The sequence below is a fragment of the Martes martes genome (assembly GCF_963455335.1).
Source record: "Martes martes genome assembly, chromosome: 6".
NCBI lineage: Eukaryota > Metazoa > Chordata > Mammalia > Carnivora > Mustelidae > Martes > Martes martes.
In genome coordinates this window covers 7842198-7864878 of record NC_137893.1, presented here as the reverse complement: position 1 = coordinate 7864878, position 22681 = coordinate 7842198, and the positions used below count along the sequence as shown (strand labels likewise).

At 43.4% G+C, this 22681-nt stretch overlaps 1 protein-coding gene across 1 annotated transcript; it reads left to right on the top strand.

The window, feature by feature from the left end:
• Positions 1-2985: 2985 nt before the first annotated feature.
• Positions 2986-3963, top strand: MAS1 (MAS1 proto-oncogene, G protein-coupled receptor; the record flags this gene model as incomplete). Its single annotated transcript, XM_080806872.1, has 1 exon — positions 2986-3963. One exon carries the CDS (start codon positions 2986-2988, stop codon positions 3961-3963), a length of 978 nt encoding a protein of 325 aa, XP_080662998.1.
• Positions 3964-22681: the final 18718 nt, after the last annotated feature.

The following is a 22681-nucleotide window of genomic DNA, read 5'->3' as shown; positions in this document are numbered from 1 at the left end:
CCTGCTGTCAGACTACCTGCCTAACTGCATTTTTAACTACACACTCTGCCTTCCCTTCTGCTCTGATGAATAAATTATGCTACCAGCAAAAGCCAGCAACTCCACCAAGCTCTAGACCCCTAAGTCATGAATCATCCACTGTTTCTTCTTTCCCGGAAAATTCGTATTAGTTTATCAACTCTCCCCAAACCCCTGCAGCCCTCTCCAGTTATTCCTCCATTTCTGCTTGAATTTGCATTGAATTTCCTCAAGAGGGTTGTCCATACTCCCCGTCTCTACTTACTCTCCTCCCATCCCCCCTGGAATCCATGTTGGTTAATCAGACTTTCACTTTCTCCACTGTGCCTGAACGGCTCTCATCAAGGTCAACAATGACTCTACTCTAATGGCGCATTTCCAATTCTTATCTAATTTGAACTTAGAATAGAGGTTAGCACAGTTGATCACACTTTGAGAAACACCTTTGCTTCCTGGACATCACTCTTCTGTGGTTGTCTCTTATCTCTCTGCCAGATCCTTCTTAGTTTCTTTTGCTTCTTTCTCTTCATCTCCCTGACCTGTGAACTTTGAAATGTCCCAAGGATTGGTCTTTGGACCTCTTCTCCTTTACATTTACCTGTATTTCATGGATAATCTCATATAGCCTCATGATTTTAAATCCCACCTGGTTGCATACAATATCTGTATTTCTACGCCCAGACTGCACCTGTTTCCCCAGCTCCTGACACTACTAGACATCTCCATTTGCATAGGCTTTTCTTTTCTTTTTTAAAAGATTTATTTCTTTATTATTTGAGAGAGAGATAGGCGAGGCAGTGCAGAGGAGGAGAGAGAATCTTAAGCAGACTCCCCACTGAGAGCGCGGCCTGATGTGGTGCTCGATCCCACTACCCCGAGACCATGACCTGAGCCAAAATCAGAAGTCAGATGCTTAACCAACTGAGCCACCCTGGTGTCCCATGCATGGGCTTTGCAAACTCAATATACCTCTCCTAACCCACTCCAACTGCACCTTGTCCATTCAGTAAATGGCTGAAAACTCATTCTCTCTCTACAATAACACCTCTCATCCACCAACGAACCAAACGGCATCCAGAATCCAACCACATCTTGCTGCCTCCACAACCACATTCTGGTTCGTACGTGGTCTGTGCTTTTTCTGTGGCATTTATTAGGACTTAATGTCTTTTTATTTGTGGTTTTTGTTTGGTTATTGACTGCCTTCCCACTGGAATAGAGACTCTAAGAGGTTGATGTTTGGTCTATTTCCTTCACTGCCGTGTCCCAATGCCTAGAACAGTGCCCAGCAGGAAGTTGGCTCTGAATATGTATTGGGTGGGTGAATGTGGGGAATATGACCGTCTTACCTACAGACTTCTATCAAAGACTGGTCTCTACAGCAGATCTTGGGTCTGTCATGCCATTGTATCCTGGATTCTGGTCCTGGTGTTGGGCTCCTGAGGGTATTGGGGTCTATTTCTTCTGTTTAATTATGAAATGAAAGGAGAACTTGCCCCAGCGAAAATCCTTTCTAGTACCTCATCTGAGTAGCTGAGGGAAGTGTTAGTCAGGAGATGAGGGATAAGAACAGTGGAAGCAGAGGCCCCAGGGGCTCCCGAAGCACACCACTGGGGAGGTAACTATCCTTCTCAGCAGGCTGCCTGTGAGTCTGGATGTCAGGCACAGCTGTCCTGAGCTCCACACGTGGAGATGTGCCAATGCTGGGCTTCTACTGACTCAATCCTCAAAATATCTAATATCACTGAGACATGCAAACTTCACAAAACATTGCATCTCTGCACCGTTCTGCTTCAGGGAAGCTTGTGAGGAAAAGGCAGATATCTATTAATTTAAAATACTGGTTTGATCAACTTCCTAAAGGTTAATTATTTTGCCTATGGAGGGACCCTGGTCTACAAGGTCAAAATTCAAAAAACAGAGGACAGTATTTTACCGCCACCATCAAAATGACAACAACAACAACAACGACTTGACAAAGTCAAGGACAAATTAAAGTTGGCACCAAGGAAGAGGCTCTCTGCTGCTGCCTACCTTGTCCTTTCTCCAGTGGGGGAAGTGGCATCTGTGTATTTGTTACATAACAGGAAGAAGGCGGGGACTGTGCATATATTTATTTTGCAATTCATAGACATGTGATAGGAAGTTTCTGAGACTCTTTGCTTTGTCGTCTCAAATATTTAGCGTTTCTATTGGTTTCCAGTTAGTGCTTTGTTGAATGTCTGTTAGTAGTGTTTTCCTGCACGGTCTGGCCTGTGCTTTGTGGTGATGTGACCACACCTTGTTAAGGCTCACCATCTGTCACTCAGGTCGTTGGTTTGCCTGGCACACCTAGTCTGGAGAGGTGCCCAGTTTTGCCAGAGATATTGAGACCACATAAGATAAATGCCTTCTAATTGTTCACACTTACAAAAATATCGGTACACGATTGAACAAAATTTTGCTAGCTATTCTCTCTCATTTACCCATCACTTATGGTACTTTATGCATTAAAAAAAAATGACAACAACCACACTGACCAGAAACACATTTTGTCTTTGCTCCTGAATGCAATTAATCTGGTTCCTCAGAACAGGAGACAGGTGCAGAAGATGAATGATTTTCAAGACCCCCTTCTGAAAGCATGGGCCAGACTAGACGTGGACACCAGGCACTCTGACCCTCCCACTTTGCCGGATCCCTTTTGGCACTGAGCCACAAGCAAATAATAATACAGAATTAAGGGCTATTGGAGGACCAGAAAAATCATGAAATCAGTTCTCTTTTCTGGTAAAATGTCTAATTTTATCATTGTCAGAAAGATAACTGTAGAGTCAGTTAAACATATTTGTTAACAACATGAAGTTCATGATCTGTTGCTGAAATGTTCCCTTCTCCCCCAATGCATCCATTTTCAAGCTGTCTTTTTGTTTTTGTTTTACTTATTTATAGAAAATTACCTGAAGAGCCCCTGCCTGAGGCCTCCTCATGGATGAGTCGAACGTGACGGCATTCGTTGATGAGAAGTCCACCAACGCCTCTACCGCCAGGAATACCTCGGCTGGGGACCTGCGCCGGGAAATCCCAATTGTGCACTGGGTAATTATGAGCATCTCCCCTCTGGGCTTTGTCGAAAATGGAATCCTCCTCTGGTTCCTCTGCTTCCGGATGAGAAGAAATCCCTTCACGGTCTACATCACCCACTTGTCTATTGCAGACATCTCATTGCTCTTTTGTATTTTTATTCTGTCTGTTGACTATGCCTTAGATTATGAGCTCTCTTCTGGCTATTACTACACGATTGTCACATTATCAGTGACTTTTCTGTTCGGCTACAACACGGGCCTCTATCTGTTGACGGCCATTAGCGTGGAGAGGTGCCTGTCTGTCCTCTACCCCATCTGGTACAGATGTCATCGCCCCAAGCACCAGTCGGCATTTGTCTGTGCCCTTCTGTGGGCACTTTCGTGCTTGGTGACGACCATGGAGTACGTCATGTGCATTGACAGCGAAGGGCAGAGTCACTCTCAAAGTGACTGCAGGGCGGTGATCATCTTCATTGCCATTCTGAGTTTCCTGGTCTTCACTCCCCTCATGGTGGTGTCCAGCACCATCCTAGTGATTAAGATCCGAAAGAACACGTGGACAGCCCATTCCTCGAAGCTGTACATAGTCATCATGGTCACCATCATCATCTTCCTCATTTTCGCCATGCCCATGAGGCTCCTGTACCTGCTCTATTATGAGTATTGGTCAGCCTTTGGAAACTTGCACCATATTTCTCTTCTCTTCTCCACAATCAATAGCAGCGCCAACCCTTTTATTTACTTCTTCGTGGGCAGCAGTAAGAAAAAGCGGTTTAAGGAGTCCTTAAAAGTGGTTCTGACCAGGGCTTTCAAAGATGAAATGCAACCCAGGCGCCAGGAAGACAATGGCAATACCACCACAATTGAGACTGTAGTCTGAGGACAGTGCAGGAAACCATGGACAAAAATGGTAGGGCACAGATTATTTGTACTTTGTGCTTGGACTACCACTTCAGTGTGTCCTAAATAGGGCACAGAAGGATGCCTCATCACCTGCATGAGATACTCATTGATGATAAGACCCTATCCTTGTACTGTATCTTCTGAAAAAACTCAAAATATGTTGGACCTCTATCATTTCTGTACCTATAAAAAAACCTTCGGTTCCTCCTCAGCTCTTCCAGCAGCATGTCCCACGAACTGTAGAAATTACTCTAGCAAGAACATGTACAGATGAGTATTGGAAAAGGTAACAAAAGCATTTGTTGGAACTTAAGAAGGTGGAGCCATGTAGCAGGAAGAACATGGGCTTTGGAGTCAGATCGATTCTTATCATTTGCTGCCTGTGGGAGCTCAGGCAAGTGGTTTGACCTCTCAGAGCCTCTTGTCCTCACTTATAAAATGTTTAATAGTAGTAGTCCATCCCTCCCAGGCTAGTGGTGAGGATGAAATGGGGAGTTACGATATGCTGAGCACTTGGCACGTTGTCAATGCTCAATAAACATCAGTCTTTCCACCTTGAAGTACAAGAAGAGAGACCAACTTCTGTTTTGTAACTTGTGCATGCACGCACACACACATACACACAGCTCATGTACAAATACTGTTATGTATTTTCCAGTGTTGAATGTACATTTATGAAGGTCTTTTTGCTTGAAGCATGAAAGCTTTTCATGGCACAACACCTCTGCTGGAAACATCTGCAGAGGTTACAACATCCAAACAGCCACGTGTTAGAGCATTATCTTGGGTTGTGAAGAAAAACATTTGGCCACCAGTAGAGGAGTTTCTCGTGGCTTTTCCTTCCCTCTGTGAGAATGCTTGATGTAATGAAAGTCTGTTTGGAAGTCCTTTGCTTGATGTAAGATTTCATGAATGGAACTTAAGTCACAAGTCTGTGAGGGTGATTGTGTTTTTGGAGCCTCCCCTCCCACCCCCATGAAGTGATGAGTTATTTATAGCCACAGAGTTGTCACCAGCAGCCAGACACAGGTTTCTGCACTTTGAACCCCATCTCCTCCTGAGCGCTTCTTTGTGTTAGTCCTGGGAGGAGACCTTGCAGCAGGGACTGATGAGAGTTTTGACCACATCTCAGAGGGTACGTGGACATTTTTCCCAAGAAAATCTGTGCAGGGCTTGGTCAATATCTTAGTGCTCTGCTGCTCTCCTGCCATGACTTGTGTCTGAGTCTTCAAACAGCATGTCCTGGGTCTCCCCTAGGAAGCCCGTCATGGCCCATAGACTATATTACTGTGTTTTATTTCCTTCTGCCCCTTCTAAGTGCTCCACAAAAAGGGCAATGCTTCATGTGGTCCTAAGGGAGTAAAATGTTCATGCCTATAAATGAACCCATTGGGATTTATCTTAACCATTTGTCTCCAAAGGGTCAGAGAAGCCATGATGAAAGGGTTCTGTTGCTGTTCATTTCTTCTCCATCCTCTCACTCTCGAAATGAATGATCACCTGTGATCTGATCATGGGAGGGGGGTGGTGGGCAGCTTCATTGGGGGAGATGCGCAAGTCTCTCCCACCCAGCCGAGCTTGGAGGCAGGTGGCTCTTCAGTGGGTGATGACATCTGATTCAGAAACCAGGCAGCTTGCTTTCAGGAGCCCAGATGGGTGTGGAGTGCTGACATTTACAATGATCTTGTTTTTGATGGAAAACAGAGCATCTTCCCTGGGAAAGAACAGAATACGGAGGTCAGAGCGGCCCTCAGATTGCCACCATCCTCCGGGTGCTGCTCTGGCTTCTGGGGTAAGAAAAAGGCATCGGCCTCATCTCATCTCAAAGGGATCTTTGGTCTCAAAGAGGAACCTAAAGACCCCAGGGAACAAGGACTTTTCACCCATGGAAAATACGGTGAACTCACGAGAAGCCTCCGTTGATTGCCTTCCTGCAGACAAAGTGGGGAAATTGAATGTGATCATAAATATAAAAATTCTTCCAAGCTTTTAAAGAGCAATGCCTTGCAAACAGGTAAGATTCAGAGTTTAGCAGTGTTCCAAGGACAAATTCCTCTCTCTTAACTAAACCCATTCCCCAAAGTGAACTATAAGGTTAAAACTAAATCAGGAAGAGTTAAGTAAATGTGCACATATGGAGGGGAGTAGGCTAGATATTTTGTACCCTTTGTGCATGTAGACACTTTGCCTGAGTCATCATAGGCTGTGTGGGGGGGTGCGTTTCTATGACTTCCCTGGGCCCCAGGAGAAGGTTGTTCAGATACAATGATTGTCCTTGATGAAGGGAACAGTTAATCACAGGTTGCCTTCTCTGCCAGACTCCATGATGTGAGCAAGGCCAAGATGAACAAGTGGAAACCCCCTGTGGTCTAGAATAGGAGTGAAGGACGCACACGTGTACTACAGCTCCAAGCTGCACACGAATCAAGGATAGGGGAGTGTTCTAAACGAAGTTGTGTTGAGGTCAAGAGGAAGGTTAAATCCCATGTTTTGTAGTAAAAAAAGGACCATATCATGGAGATGCCTTTTGGTTGCTGGAGGACATGTAGGATTTCAGAGGAGCAAGGAGGTGGGGAAGCTGGTAGAGGGTGACCCGAGCAAAGGCATGCACACCACCACCAGGGAGAAGCAGGGCCGGTGGCTGTGTCTGCCAGGGGCTGCTGGAGAAGCAGACCTTGGAGACTTACATGGTCGTGCTCACCATCCGGCTCCTCTCTCTTGGATGCTCTGCCTCTGGTCTCCTGGCTTCACATTCTTCAAGACTGTTGGAATGTAGCCCCCAGGACTTCTCTCTACATTCTTTCTCACCGACATCCTGCCTTGCCATGGGTGGCGGTCCCAAGTTCTTATCTCCACAGGTCATCCACTGGCCTTGATGAGGTGGCCAGGTGACCAGGTGACCTCAGCTCTTCTCCTTTCTGGGTGACACTCTGAGTCTTATGGCAACTCATTATCAATCTACTTCTGAAAAAAAAAATCTCCCAGGTCTGCCTTCTGACCATGCTCTCCCATCCTTCACGTCATTCACCTCCTGATGCCCACTGCCTTGGACTTCTATGTCCTGAGACCTCTTGTCTCTGACCTCTGTGTCTGCTGCTTCTAGGTGTCCCCTCTGTGTTGTCTTGTCTCTGTGCTGTCAGACCTCTGGTGTCCCCAGTCCATCACTCTCCCTCTGCCCCTTGATTCTCTTGCCCCCTTGCTCTTCCACCTGCCCTTTGCTTGGTTGCCCCCTGGCCCCAACAAATCTTCTGAGTGGCATGGAAAACCCTGGCCACCATCAGTGGAGGGCCCCTGCAGAGTCAAGGTGCCAACAGCTTGGCCCCTCTTCATGAATCAGGCCCTGGGCAGCTCTTCCAAACCCTCTCCCTCCTTGTCTCTCTATCTGATGCCTTTCGCCTCACTGCTACTCTTTCCTCACCACCTTCTTCATGGATCGCTGGAAACAAATCCAGGCCATTAGGCAATAACTCTCCAATGCTCCCTACTGTCCAGAGTGACTTGATTGATGCTGTCCCTTCTTTTTCTCTTGCCTGAAGGTTTTCCTCCCCTCCCACGTTTTCCTATCCATTGGCTTCTCAGCTTGTGGTCTTATTCCTGTTAGCAACCAATGTTATTTTCTTGTTGCAAGTAAAAAGCCAAGTCCTTATAGTGATCTATACAGGGTTCTACATGATCTGGGTCCCCTCACTCTCCCCAGGGTTAGTGGGGCTCCTCCTCCAGACATACCTGCCTCCTTGCAATCCTTCAAAGATGCAAAGTACACTCCCACTTCTGGGCTTTTCACCATGATGTCCCTTCTACCTGGAATGTCCTCCCCCCAAGTCTCTCTCACCTCCCCTCTTCCCTCAGGCTTCTGGTCAGATGTCACCTCAGCAGGGAGGGTCCCGCTGCCACCCCACACATGGCCACCAACCTCTCTGCCTCTCCCTCCCCACATGGCTCAGTTTCTCCTCAGAGCTCACCACATTGCCACTTTGCACATCCATTTGCATGCTTGCTCATTCTGGAGGATAAGCGGCTAGAGGGCAGGGACTTCCTCTTGCTCTTGGCTATGGCCCTAGCCCTGGAGGAGCAGGTGCTCCTTACTTGTGGTGGTGAGATCACTGCCCTCTCACAGGCTCAGGTCACTCCCATCTTAACACAAACAAACCATCAAAAACAAAACCCAATCCCTACAATCCTGTTCAGCATCTATCTCATCTCCCTTGCTTCACAGAGAACCTTCTGGAAAGGCCCCTCCACATTTTCTGTGTTATGGTTCACCCCTCTACACTAGCCAGCTGACTTGCGACCTTACTGCCACACTGAATCTGGATCAGCTTGGAATACAACATTGCCATGCCTGTTGGGTTCTTTTCTACCTTTTGTGGCACTGGACATATTGATCATACTCTTCCTGAAAATATCTTTTTTCTTGAGTTCTGGTTGGTCATTTTCCCTCTAACTCTCATTTTTAATCCTAGTCTACCAATTTGGAGGTTTACCACCTCTTACCTTGTCCTTCCCTGCTCCTACCTTAAATGGCCGTATCCGAGCTGGACCTCTGCTCTCTTGTTCTGCACACTCTCCGTTGGTATCCTTATTCATAATTGCTTACATTTTTATGACCCTCACATCCCACTGACGGACTTAACTCTGTTGGGTTCTAGTCCGGTGTATCCAATGACCTAAAGGGCATTTGGACATGATGTTTGCAAATACCTCAAGTGCAAGCTGTCCGGTTCCCCACCATTCCTCCTCTATTCTCTTCTCAGTGAATGACACCACTAGTCACCCTGTCACCCCAGCAATGCTATTCCCTTTGCACAGACTGCTCTTCTCTCTTTTTAATCTAGCAAACTCTATTCATCCACCTACATTCAGCTCATGGATCAGCCACTCAGGGGTGCCTGAGCTCCTGGATGACAATTTCAGTTTGCTTTCTTTTTCACAAGAATAGAAGCAACTAGAAGAAATAGTCCCCATCTTACCAACATCATACCTAAGGATCTAGCTGCATGTCTCTGTGCATAGGCTCCTCCCTTTTTATTCTGAAGGCACTCACTGTGTCCTTGGCTAAGGTGAGCCCTCATACCTGGGCTAGCTACAATTTTGGTAGGTACAGTTTTGAAAAATGACTCCAAAAATTATTAACCTCTTTTCTGTGACTGAAAACAAGATATCATCACTTCTCAAGGTTTTGTGGGTTGACTGAGATCAGCTGGGTTCTTCCTATTTGGGGTTTCCTATGGCTACACTCAGATGTTGGCTGAGGCAGCAGGGGTCTGAAGGCTGGACTGGGCGTGGCATCCATGATGGTGCCCTCATGGGGTTGACAGATAGCTGTGGGTTCAGCTGGAGAGGTTGTCCAGAGTTCCTACACTTGGCCTCTTGATGTGGTTAGAGTTTTTTTTACAACACAACAACTATGTTCTGAGAGGAACTTCCCTGAGAATGAGCTTTTCCAAGAGGCAAAAATCAACTGTTCATTTCTCACTTATTTGAATGAATTAGCATGTGGTTCAAAATACAAGTTTTCCCCCTCTTGTTTCATTCATATATAATTGACCTGTATCATTGTGTTCGTTTTAAGTGCACAACATTACGATAAGTTTTGATAAAGACACAATGAAAAACTTTCTCATAGTTCTAATTTCACTTTTCAAGATAATGTATTTCCCACCAGGACTCACTATGAAATCTTGGTCCTCACTTTAATAAGATTCCCTTTTGACAAATATTTACAAAAACTAGTCATCCTTGGATATGGAGATCTTCTTGTGCTAATTATTTTTAAATGTGTACATATAAGTGTTAACACAAAGGGTTGAGTTGTCAAAGCAGACTTGTTGTGAATTACAGATCTTACCCCATGGAAAGGTAATGATTCAAAAGTCACAGGCAAGCACAGGCACAAATGAAACACTCTTTTCTGGAGGAACCCCAAACTGAGCTGCAGCTCCCAAAACATACCCTTTTCCTACGTGAGAATGTAGCTTAGCTTTAGGCTGAGGAGTTTTGAACAATGTAGGTGAACACATTGTTTTCAAAGGAATGCATTTAGGTTTGAGGTGTGTCCATTTTGCAATTCTGTTTATCACACAGAAAATGTGTGTGTCACTATTCCTTCTTCTCCAGTCTTCTGTGTCCCATAAATCTATAAATTACAAATTTATTTACAATAACCAATCTTGACAGATCAGCTCTATCATGTTGAAAATAGGACTAGTTTCCCAAGTATAATACTTTCATAAAGCAGTCTGAATGAGATTAGTGTCTTTACAAGAAGCCCTGGTTGAGGTCATTCATTCCCCCAATGCACTCCCTGTAGGGAAGGAGCAAGTTACACCTGATGCTAAGGTTTCCTTTCTAAGGCCTCAGCTAACGCCAGGACTGTGAATGCCTGAGGCAGAGACTGTTCTTACTGCAAGTCAGACAGAGAGGAGGACCCTGCCCTTCCAGCGAGAAGACTGGGACTTAAAGCCTGACTCATCAGCAGTGTGCGAGTCAGCAAGTTTCCTCCCAAAGCAGATCCTGAGGCAAGGATTTGGTGCAAGTAATTTATTTAGGAGGTCACCCTAAGCAGTGATGGAGGGTTTGAGATATTTAGACGAGAAAGAGAGGAAACCAATACAGAGTGAGTTAGTGAGTAAAGGCCCAGGAGAGTGGACACTCCTGAGAGACACATGTAATCCACTCAGCACCGCCCTCCTGGAGGGATGAAGATGGTGCTGAGCCACCACCTCCTGCTTCTTGTAGGCAAAGGTTGCTCTTAGCGTGACAACTCCCAGCTCCTCTGGGCATGCCGTGGGTCCAGGCAGAGCACAGCTTGTGGGGAGAACACTGTGAAGCAGAGAGGCTCAGGAAACTTAGGCAGGTGCAGCTCCGCCTGTACGTGACCTCAGGGTGCTTTCAGGGCTAAACAATAGCATTTGCTCTAATGAGATAAAAATAATCTGCCTCACAAAGCACAAAGCAGTCATGCCAAATATAAATGAGATAATGTGTGTGAAACTCTGCATAAACTGGGAAACATCAATCAAAAAGCAGTTATTCCTTGGGGCACCTGGCTGGCTCAGTCAGTAGAGCGTGCAACACTTGATCTCAGGGTTGTGGGTTCAAACCCCACGTTGGGTGTAGAAATCACTTAAAAATTAAAAAGAAAAAATCTAAAAAAAAAAAAATAGTCCTTGAGGACATCATGCTAAGTGAAATAAGCCAGGCATAAAAGGGCATGAGATGCCTGGAACAGTCACATTCATAAAGAAAGAACGGAGAAGGGTGGCTGCCAGGGACTGGGGGGGAGGGGCATGGAGAATTCATGTTGGGTGTAGACAGATTTTCAGTTTGGGGAGATGAGAAGGCTCTGGAGACGGACGGTGATGACGGGTGCCGAGTATTGTAAATGTACTTAATGCTACTGAAATGGACACTTAGGAATGGTGAAAATGGTAACTTCTATATCATGTATATCTTGCCACAATAAAACAATTAGTTCTTATACTTTCAAGGCACTGGGCGTGCTCCTCAGAATGCTTGAGCGTCTGGCCCACCTATGGGTCCCCAGCCCATAGTGTTGATGACAAGGAATGAAGACAAACTCATCACTCTGGAGGGTGTAGCACCAGCAGCACCTCCGGTGTGAGCAGACACGGGGCCAATTCAACAATACCTCTCACGATCTGTACTTGCAAACGAGTGTGCAAGCCCTGCAGGATCTTGGTGAAGCCACTGCAAAGGGCCAGAGGGCAACCATTTTGGGCTTTGTGGGCCATACAGTTTGTGTTGCAATGACTCAACTCTCTCTTCGAGGGAAAGCAGCCACAGACCATAGATCAGCGAGTGAGCATGGCTATGTTCCTATAAAATTTTATGGACAGATACTGAAAATTGAATCTCGTGTAATTTTCACTTGCTACACAAATTTCTTCAGCCGTTTGAAAATGTAAACAACTACTTTTAGTTTGTAGCTTGCATAAAAACGAGTGGCCGCTCGCTTTGGTGATCACAGGGCTTTACCGCCCCGGACCTGGAGTATTTTGGGATTTCCTCTTCTGGAATTGCTTTTAATGTGGCCGAAGCACATCTGTCTATAGTCCTGATCTCAGTGGTGGCCAATCACCATTGTCCCCTGAAGATCTGGCTGCAAAAGGACCTGCAGACACCTTGACTCAAACCTGATGGATGAAATTGACAAATCTGAATAAATCAGAGAAGCATAAGGTGATACTAGAAAACGAGGGAAAGATGTTCTTTGGTAGCTCACTTGGCTATAAATATAATTCCTTTTCTGTACTCGGACCATTTTTTTCAGTCATAACAAACTAGATGCTCTGGATTTGGAAAGAATTCTTGGAGTTTTTCAGAGACTAGGAATGAAATGTTCATGTGTAAGAATTCATGTTGGGTTTTGAGAAAGATGAAGATCTCACATATGGCTTTTGGGTACAGCATGAATAAACTCTAATTGCCGACAAATTAGAAAACCAGAACATTCCTAATACTGGGTTGATTAGCACTGACAAGCTTTGTACCATCACCATCTTAAATAAGGAACATAAGCCTGTCTAGAGTTGTGGGATAAATATTTCAGGATGTTATTAACGCAAAGGTCATTATCACACTGATACACTGATATATGCTTTTGATCAAAGTGTACCCTTAAAATGATTTGGTCTTGGGCAAATGTAGAAAGAGAAAAAGATTCCTTAAAACACAATAATGGCACAATGAAATACCATTAAAAGTCCTGCAGTCCCACTAGCCCTGGTGGAGTGTAGTTGAGTGTTTATGGGAAATCAAAGTGAGGTCCCCAGGACTTCCCACCTTTCTTCTTTCAGGGAGAGGAGACAGGTGAGGCCTGAGGGGCAGAGCGACCCTTTCCCTTTCTGCATGACTGAGCCAGGGACTCACTAACACAGAGTATGTGTGATAGTATTGGTTGTATCTGGAGAGCTCAGCACCTAAAATCTTGCCTCTTATTTCTGCTGACTGAGAACAAGGGTTATTTCCCAGGTGACTGTCAGGATCCAAGGGCCTGCTGTGAGACGCATGAAGGAGGAACATGAGTGTTAGCCTGACTTGGATAGAGCCGGTCCATTGGTGGGCTCAGTCATCCATGTGTGGCCATTTTCTCCAGGCCTGTCCTCGGGGAGGGGGAAGCTCTCTACAATGACGCTCCGAGTATTACCATTCACAGATGGTTCCTGCTGGCTTAAACTTTCCCCTACAGACCTCGTTCCCAGCTTTCAATCATTTGTTTCTTCATCCTAACGTGGGGTGAACTGAGGTGGGAGAAGAGCATGCTGGTGAGGGCAAAGCATCCTGGAGGGCTACAGACAGACTAGAGTGGCCCACCACCCCCACCTCACCCACCACCCAGTCCCGCACAGGCCATACCACTGCTGGCTGTGGAATGAAGTAGAATGGTCAGGAAGGGGCCTGGGACATCTGAGGAACCTGCGCCCTGTCTCCTGGGTGACCAGAGATGAGCCCGAGTGACTGGAGGTGCTCATGAAATTCGCTGGAGTTCAGTGAAGGGACTGTTGGGGAAGACGAGGCAGGACATTAATGTCTTAGGAGCTCAGCTGTATCTGTTGCATGAGTGAGACCTCCACAGGTTAAGGTCTCTCCGGAGGGTCCCAAGGAGGCCCCAGCCCCTGCTTCCATTCACAGCCCGGACGAGGACTGGTGCTGACTCAGAGAACGTTCCGTACTCTACACCGGGAGGCTCCCTGACAGGGTCCTGGCCCACAGGGAGACCAGACTCTGAGGAAGCGTCGAGAAAATTCTATGGTACTTCGACAGAATAATTTCCATTTAAACGGAAATATCTGTTAAAGGTAATAATTAAAATACTGGGTTTGTGTTTTGTGTGACTTTGTTTTTCATTTCATTTGTCACGTCATTTTTATGATATTTTGAAAAAAAGTCTGTGGGGGATTGGAAATAAGAGCAGAGGGAAACGTCCCTTGCCGTGGATCATCAGGAAACCCATCTGGAGGCCTGTGACTTAGATTCTATTTCTTTTGCTTTCTCTTTCTGGGGACTTGTGTTTAACTATAGAGTGACACCGTCGTGTTGCATTATGTTGTGTGATGCTAGGCCTAAAGAAAAGTAGTCATCAGTGATGCAAAGAACGGAAAGTTCTGGGGTTTTCATGGAGGAGGCTGAGTGACCACATTGGGAAGAGTTTGCATGGCCAGGTCGCTGCTACTGACATTGCTCCCTACCCCCATCACCTAGACACCCCCAGAGGCCAAACTGCCGCCTCCTGCTGCCTCTACACATAATGCTCCAGTCACAGATTCGTCTGTGCCAAGTGCAAGGTGAGAGCACAGCTGGAAACACCATTGACATACTCCCATTCCGCATCTGCCCCCTTCCTGTACCTTCCTTCCCTTCCCTTCCTTCCCTTCCCTTCCCTTCCCTTCCCTTCCTTTCCCTTCGCTTCCCTTGTGGCACCCGAGTCTCTACATTCCACAAATGCTATACATAATGGGATGCTCAAGAATGACAAGTACCCGCTATGGCCCATGCCTTTGTCTGCCCAACATTCCACGCATCCTTTCCCCATTTGTAAGCCTCCCACACCCTCCACACATGTCCTGCCTCCCTCCCTGCTCAGAGCATTTCCAGTGAGCACATCCAGCTCCGAGTCGGGGATGTCCGGGTGGCACCCTTTCCTCTCCCTTTTTCCTGCCCCGAGACCATTCGTCTGGGTTTAGAGAGAAACAACGAAATAGAAAACCCTGAAAAGAAGAAAATCACAGGGTAGGAAAATGTTCATCATCTGGGTAATTAGCCTCTAAAAACACTGCTATATTTTTCCTTCCATTCACACTCTGTCAAACATCAGTCTGCACACACTTGAGATGAGTTCTGCAGTATAGTTTTTGCATGACCTACCTGTGCATGGGTTGATAATAAAAAACTTTGTAATGACGGACTGTCTGAATTTTTTCAATTCCATGATTTTTCACCAGAAACTAAGGCAACAAATTTCTGTATTGCTTCTAGAAACTTAAGCAGCTTTACGTTTGGGTATGTGCGGGACTCTTTGTGTTTTAAACAGAAAGGAGAGAGTCAATTTTGTGCAGCAAATTTTCCGCTTCTCTCCCAACATTATTCTTTTCTGGAATGCACTGAATTGAGAAGCAAGACCAACTGGCCAGAGTTGTGAGACTATTTGTGTCAACAATAATACCCACTTCACGAGAAGTAGAGATTAATACTGCCGACTCAAATAGCTATTTGCCAGATAATTTTCTTCAGGCTTCACGTACATATCCCACGCAATACTCATCACCTCGTCAGCACATACTTCTATTACATCTATTTTATAAAACTAGTAAATGGCAGAACCAGAACTCAAACTCTGACATCTGACCCTGGAGCCTCTACCCTTCAGGTTACTCAAACATTCAGTTCTTTCTCATATTGGCCAAAGACCTGTTCCACTGTTAACCCTCAAGAGGAAGCTGAGAAATTTACGTGTCGTGTGGATGACCTGAGGAACCACCGGGGAAAGATGAAGGTGGTCCTCCAAGCTTAATGTCTTTCACAGAGATAAGTAGTGCAGAGTTTAGCATTAAGAAAACAAAACCTTGGTGTTCTGGCCATTTCGTTGTCCCTGTCTTCCTCCTCCAGCCCCGTTGCCGTAGGTCGGTAGTTACAGTTAAAGCCCATGGAAGAGATGGAATTGGTGCCGAGCCGACATTCGCATTTCAGCTTTCAAAGGAAGGTTCTGCATTCAGCTGAGCTTCCCCTGCCTGTAAACAAGACAAGACGATCCCATGGAAGATAGTGGGGAACTTAATGCTGGGGCGTGGATCCTGTTTCTAGGTAGCGTCTGGAAATTCCTGCTCGGGGGTCATTTTCACCTGATGGTTGTTCCTCCTGAAAACAAGTCCTGTGGTCCTGTCCCTTGAAGGGAGCAAATGACATAAATGTTCCCAGAGCAGAACCTGGCAAGTTGGAGGGTACATGACAGATGGGGTTGGAAACATGAAGGGCAGTTCTAAAGCATCTTGGGAGTAGGGGAGAAATTAGACCATAAAACATAAGGGTAAAGGACGTGACAAACTACTCGAGCAATGAACTAAGAATGACATTGGTTTGAGAATGAGTTAATAGTACACAAAGTTATGAAAATGAATTCTGTAACAATTAGCAGGAATCTGTATCTTCTTTCATTAAAAAGCTTTAAATGATTTGAAATAAAATTTAAAAAATGTATGGACTCCATCCCTCTTCCCTGTTTTTAGAGCGCCTTCCTATTCCAGAATGATCCAGACCAGGCCCATCCACCATTTTATCTTCAAGTCTCTAGAGAAGCCTCATCTTCAACAGCTTTTGTCTCTCAAGAACCGTTGAATGAACAAAGAAAGATTTCATGTAAAAAACTAACAACCTCTTTCTCCCTCTGTGTGCCATGCTCAGATTCTTGGCTTATAAAAATTCCTTCGGTGCAACTGTGACATCTACCTTTGATCTGCTGACACCAGCACCAGCCACTACCTTACATTTTCACTTGATCACATTCTTGCAGTTAGTATTTTGTCACCCATGCTACATAATGTATGTGTACTACATCATATATAGTTTATTTGGTGTGTTTTGTATAAAAATTTTATCTTAGCCTATGTGGTTTTCTGCAAACTTTTCCCCTTCAGCATTATGTTGAGGGGATTCACCTACGCTGTTGTGTGTAGTGTTATTCATTTATTTTGACTGCTGAAATATAGTCCTTTGGGCAAATAGACCACATTTTACTTATTCTCTGTCAATGGACTGTTTCCAGCTTGTTAGCTTTTTTAAACTGAAAACACTGCTGTTTAGAAGCTTTTCTATGCATGTCTCCTGGTACGCTTGTGCAAGAATTTCTCTTGGGCATGTACCTAGAATTGGGATTGTTGGGTCAGATTTACAAAACAATGGCACAGCATTTTCTGAAGTGGGAAGGGTCAGATGGAGTGAGCCAATTCACACTCCCCCAAAATACATAGATACAGCTGACTCCCCTCTACACCTCTCAGTGTTCACCAGTCTCAATGGTACATTGTTGTAGACCTAATTCACATTTACCAGGTTGCTAAAGAGAATGAGCATCTTGTTATGATTCTTGACCCTTCATTCCATGTCCGTCCTCTCCACAATTCATGTCCACTCACAACTTCAGAATTTGACTGTTTTTGAAAATGAGGTCCTTGTAGATGTAATCAGTTAAGTTATGCTGAGGTCGTTGTGGATTAGGATATATCCCCAGTCCAATGATGTGTCCTTATAAGAGGGCCTTGCAAAAAACAGGCATGTATGCAGGAGAGATGTACGTGCAAAGGCAGAAGCAGAAACTGGAAATATGTCTACAGGTAAAAGGATGTTAAAGATTGCCAGCAAAACCCAGAAGCTAGGAAGAGGCAAGGAAGGATTTCTTTCCAGAGCTTTCAGAGGAGAATGGCCCTACTGGCCCCTTGAATTTTTTTCCATGGGTCAGATTTTTAAAAATCTCTCTTACAGTTTTTTTCATGTGTCTATTAGCCATTTGTATATCTTCCTTGGAGAAGTGTCTGTTCATGTCTTCTGCCCATTTTTTGATGTGATTATCTGTTTTTTAAGTGTTGAGTTTGAGGAGTTCTTTATAGATCTTGGATATCAGCCCTTTGTCTGTACTGTCATTTGCAAATATCTTCTCCCATTCCGTGAGTTGCCTCTTTGTTTTGCTGACTGCTTCCTTTGCTGTGCAGAAGCTTTTGATCTTGATGAAGTCCCAAAAGTTCTTTTTCACTTTTGTTCCCTTTGCTTTTGGAGACATGTTTTGAAAGAAGTTGCTGTGACTGATGTCGAAGAGGTTACTGCCTATGTTCTCCTCTAGGATTCTGATGGATTCCTGCCTCACATTGAGGTCTTTTATCCATTTTGAATTTAGCCTTGTGTATGGTGTAATAGAATTGTTGAGTTACTTTCTTCTACACATAGCTGTCCAATTTTCCTAGCACCATTTATTGAAGAGACTGTCTTTTTTCCACTGGATAATTTTTCCTGTTTTGTCGAAGATTGCTTGGCCACAGAGTTGAGGGTTCATATCTGGACTCTCTACTCTGTTCCATTGGTCTATGTGTCTGTTTTTGTGCTAGAACCATGCTGTCTTGGTGATCACAGCTTTGTAGTAAAGCTTGAAATCAGGTAGTGTGATGCCCCCCAGCTTTGTTTTTCTTTTTCAACATTTCATTAGACATTCAGGATTTTTTCTGGTTCCATACACATTTTAGGATTGTTTGTTCCAGCACTTTGAAAAATTCCAGTGGAATTTTGATTGGGATGGCATTGAAAGTATAGATTGCTCTGGGCAGTATAGACATTTTAACAGGGTTTATTCTTCTGATCCATGAGCATGGAATATTTTCCCATCTTTCTGTGTCTTCTTTAATTTCTTTCATGAGTGTTCTGTAGTTCCTGGAGTACAGATCCCTTACCTCTTTGGTTAGATTTATTCCAAGGTATCTTTTGGTTCTTGGTGCTAAAGTTGATGCAGCCACTTTGGAAAACAGTGTGGAGATTCCTCAAAAAATTAAAAATAGAGCTACCCTATGACCCTGCAATGGCACTAATGGGCATTTACCCCAAAGATACAGATGTAGTGAAAAGAAGGGCCATCTGTACCCCAATGTTAATAACAGCAATGGTCACAATCACCAAACTGTGGAAAGAGCCAAGATGCCCTTCAACAGATGAATGGATAGAGAAGATATGGTTCAAATATACAATGGAATATTACGCAGCCATCAGAAAGAATGAATACCCAAATTTTGTATCAACGTGGACGAGACTGGAGGAGATTATGTTGAGCGAAATAAGTCAAGCAGAGAAAGTCAATTATCATATAGTTTCACTTACTTGTGGAGCATAAGGAATAACATGGAGAACATTAGGAGAAGGAAAGGAAAAGTGAATTGGGGTAAATTGGAGGGGGAGATGAAGCATGAGAGACTGTGGACTCTGAGAAACAAACTGAAGGTTTTGGAGAGGAGGGAGATGGGGGGGATGAGTGAGCCTGGTGGTGGATATTAAGGAGGGCACATATTACTTGGAGCACTGGGTGTGGTGCATAAACAATGAATCTTGGAATACTGAAAAAACAAAATTAAAAAAAAATCTCTCTGGCAAGTCTTAATTTTCCCTAATTACTTAAATGTCTTAAATTACTATAGTCTTATATAAGTCTTGATATTTAATAGGAAAATTCCCTTGCCCTATTCATTTTACTTAGGTATGATATAGAGCAAATGATGCTAATGTATTGCCCATACCCCTTTGGATTCCTTCACGTTCTCCAGTTCACTACCAATTTTTCCTGGGAACACTTCCTAATACTTTATGTGCATCCTTTTATGCACACTTTTATGTGCATCCCTGTGTATCCTTGTCTCAGTCTTCTGGGGAACTTTTTTTAACAGTTTGATATTCCATATACATTTTATTTATTTATTTATTTAAAGATTGTATTTATTTATTTGACAGAGAGAGAGAGAGAGATAGAGAGAGAGACAGTGAGAGAGGGAATACAAGCAAGGGGGGTAGGAGAGGGAGAAGCAGACCTTGGGCTGAGCAGGGAGCCCAATGTGGGACTCGATCCCAGGACCCTGGGATCATGAACTGAGCTGAAGGAAGATGCTTAATGACTGAGCCACCCCGGTGCCCCCACATACATTTTATTTATTTGTTTATTAAATTACTTTTTAAAAAAATTATAAAAAAATTTTTATTATCCACATACATTTTAGAATATCTTTCCAGGTTACATGAAAATCCTGTTGAGATTTTGTTTGGAATTATATAGAACATACAGATAAGTTTGGGGGAGAACAATACCCTTCTGATATTATATTTTTTACATATGAATATGAAATATGTTCCCACTTATAGGTCTTCTTTAATAACTTTCAACAAAGTCTTATTATTTCCTGAGTAATAACATTAAAACATTTTATTAGATTTTTTCCTAGGTAATCTATATCTTTGCTGTGATAAATGGTGGGGTTTTTGTTTTGTTTTGTATTGTTTTAATAATGCTTCCTAACTGTTGCTAGTGTATAAAAATGTTATAGATTTTTACTCTTTGTCTTATTTTTCTTTTGTATGCCTGGTAATTTTCGGCTGAGTTCTGGACATTGTATATGAAAAAAGTGTTTCAGGACCCTTTCGTCAGTCTAGTGAAGCCTATGGACTCCTTCTTAGAGGAATATTATTAAATGAAGAAAATAACATGCATGGAATTACAAAGAAATCAATTATATTTAATTACAACCAAAAGGATCTGGATGTACATGGACCCCAGGTTAAGGACAGTATAGAAGTTCTGGATAATGTTATTTTCCTCCAGAGGGGGTTCACTGTAAACTTTGGTGAGGGAGATAGAGTTAAATCTAATAACCTTTATCCAACCATGAATTGAGCTGAATGGAGACTAAACTGGAGTTTTGGAAGGCTTCCTCTATCTCTGGTTTGCTCTCCCCTGCCAAGGTGTACCACTCCAGGAGTCCCAAGATCAGAACTTATTTTAGTATTACTTCCACTGAAGAAAAAATCCCAACCACCCAGTGTTTTAGGGAATAATATATTTGGCAGAAGCAAATACATTTCTGCAGATAATAACCTCAGACAGATTGTAGATATCAAGACATTTCATCACAAGGTTCTGACATTTAAAAACTGAGGAGTTTTCAGTTTTGTTGGCTTTCAGGGATAGGCTGGGCTTAATAAGCCAAATAAATTATTCTTTAGTTTTCTGCTGAAAACGCTGTAAATAGAATTTTACAAGTTCCGTCTGTCATCTTTTTATGAGGAATACTAACTCTTCCTCTAGCATAATATTTTTCTGAAGGAAAGAGCACCTCTAAATATATTTGTTAATTACCAAATAACAAGGCAAATGAAAGATTAGAGATCAGTTACCTTCTGTCCTTTCACTGATCCAAAAATTGTTTCAGATATTTTAAAGGTACAATTCTGACCTGTTAGTTAATTTACATTGGGTTTTGGCAACAGAAAGCATTATGTAATAGTGCAGCTTCCTTTTACCAAATAGAGATCTGAGCTTTAAAAAAAATCTGACTCTTTAAATTTAGAAATATTGAATGTTTGGTTAAAAAGGAATTTTTTTTAGCACTTTATTTTGTTAGAGTAGTTTTAGGTTCACAACAAAATTGAGGGGAAGGTACAGAAATTTCCTGTATGTCCCCTGCCTCACACATGCACAGGCTTCCCAACATCCCCTACCATGGGGTACATTGATTAGCACTAGATGAGCCTAGATTGACACATCCTAATCAGTCTACAGTTTACATTGTAGCTCAGTTTTGGTGGTGTACATTCTATGGACTTAGACAAATGCATAATGACATGTACCCATCATTAAAGAATCATGCAGAGTATTTTTACTGCCCTAAGTATCCTCTGTGTGTTGCTTATTCCTGCCTCCCCCAAACCCCAGACAGCCACTGTTGTTGGTGGTAGTTTTTTTTTTTTTTTAACAGTCTTATAGTTTTGCCTTTTCCAGAATGTAGTATTGTTGAAATCACACTGCATATGGCCTTTTTAGTTTGGATTCTTTCATTTAGTGATTTATATTCAAGGTTACCTATGTTTTTCCATGGTTCGACAGCTCATTTCTTTTTAGCCCTGAATATCATTCTATTGTCTCGAAGCACCATAACATATTTATCCATTCACCTACCAAAGGACATCTTGATTGCTTCTAAGATTTGGAAATTATGAGCAAAGCTACATCCATGTGCAGATTTTTGGGTGGGCCTAAGTTTTTAACTCCTTTGGGTAACTCCTTTGGGTAAATACCACGAGGTACAGCTGCTGGATTGTACGGTATGAGTATGTTTAGTTCTGTAAAAAACTGCTAAATTCTCTTCCAAAGTGGCTGTACTGTTTTGCCTGCCACCAGCGATCAGTGAGGGCTCCTGTTGCTCCGCATCCCCACCAGCATTTAGTGAGGTCAGTGTTCTGGATTTGGCCCATTCTGATAGCTGTGACTATTGTTGTTTTATTTTGCATTTTATTTTATTGTTGTTTTGACTGTTGTTGTTTTATTTTGCATTTCCTTGATGACATATGATGGAGAACATCTTTTCATAAACTTATTTGCCATCTGTATATCTTCTTTAGTGAGGCGTCTGTTAAGGTCTTTGGCCTATTTTTCAACCAACTTGTCTGTTTTCTTATTGTTGAGTTTTAAGAGTTCTTTTTATTTATTTTTTTATTGTGTTATGTTAGTCACCATACAATACATCATTAGTTTTTGGTGTAGTGTTCCAAGATTCGTTGTTTAAATATAATGCCCAGTGCTCCATCCAATACGTACCCTCCTTAATACCCATCACTGGGCTCACCCATCCTCCCACCCCCCTCCCCTCTAAAACCCTCAGTTTGTTTCTTGGAGTCCATAGTCTCTCATGGCTCGTCTCCCCCTCCAATCTCACGTCCCCTTCACTTTTCCTTTCCTTCTCCTAATGTCCTCCATGTTATTCCTTCTGTGCCACTTTTTGTACTTTGGATAATAGTCCTTTATCAGATGTATGTTTTTGCAAATATTTTCTCCACAACTGTATGGCTCATCTTCTCATTTTCTTGACATTGCCTTTCACAAAGGAGGGTTTAAATTTTAATGAAGTCCAGTTTACCAACTATTTCTTCCATGGATTGTA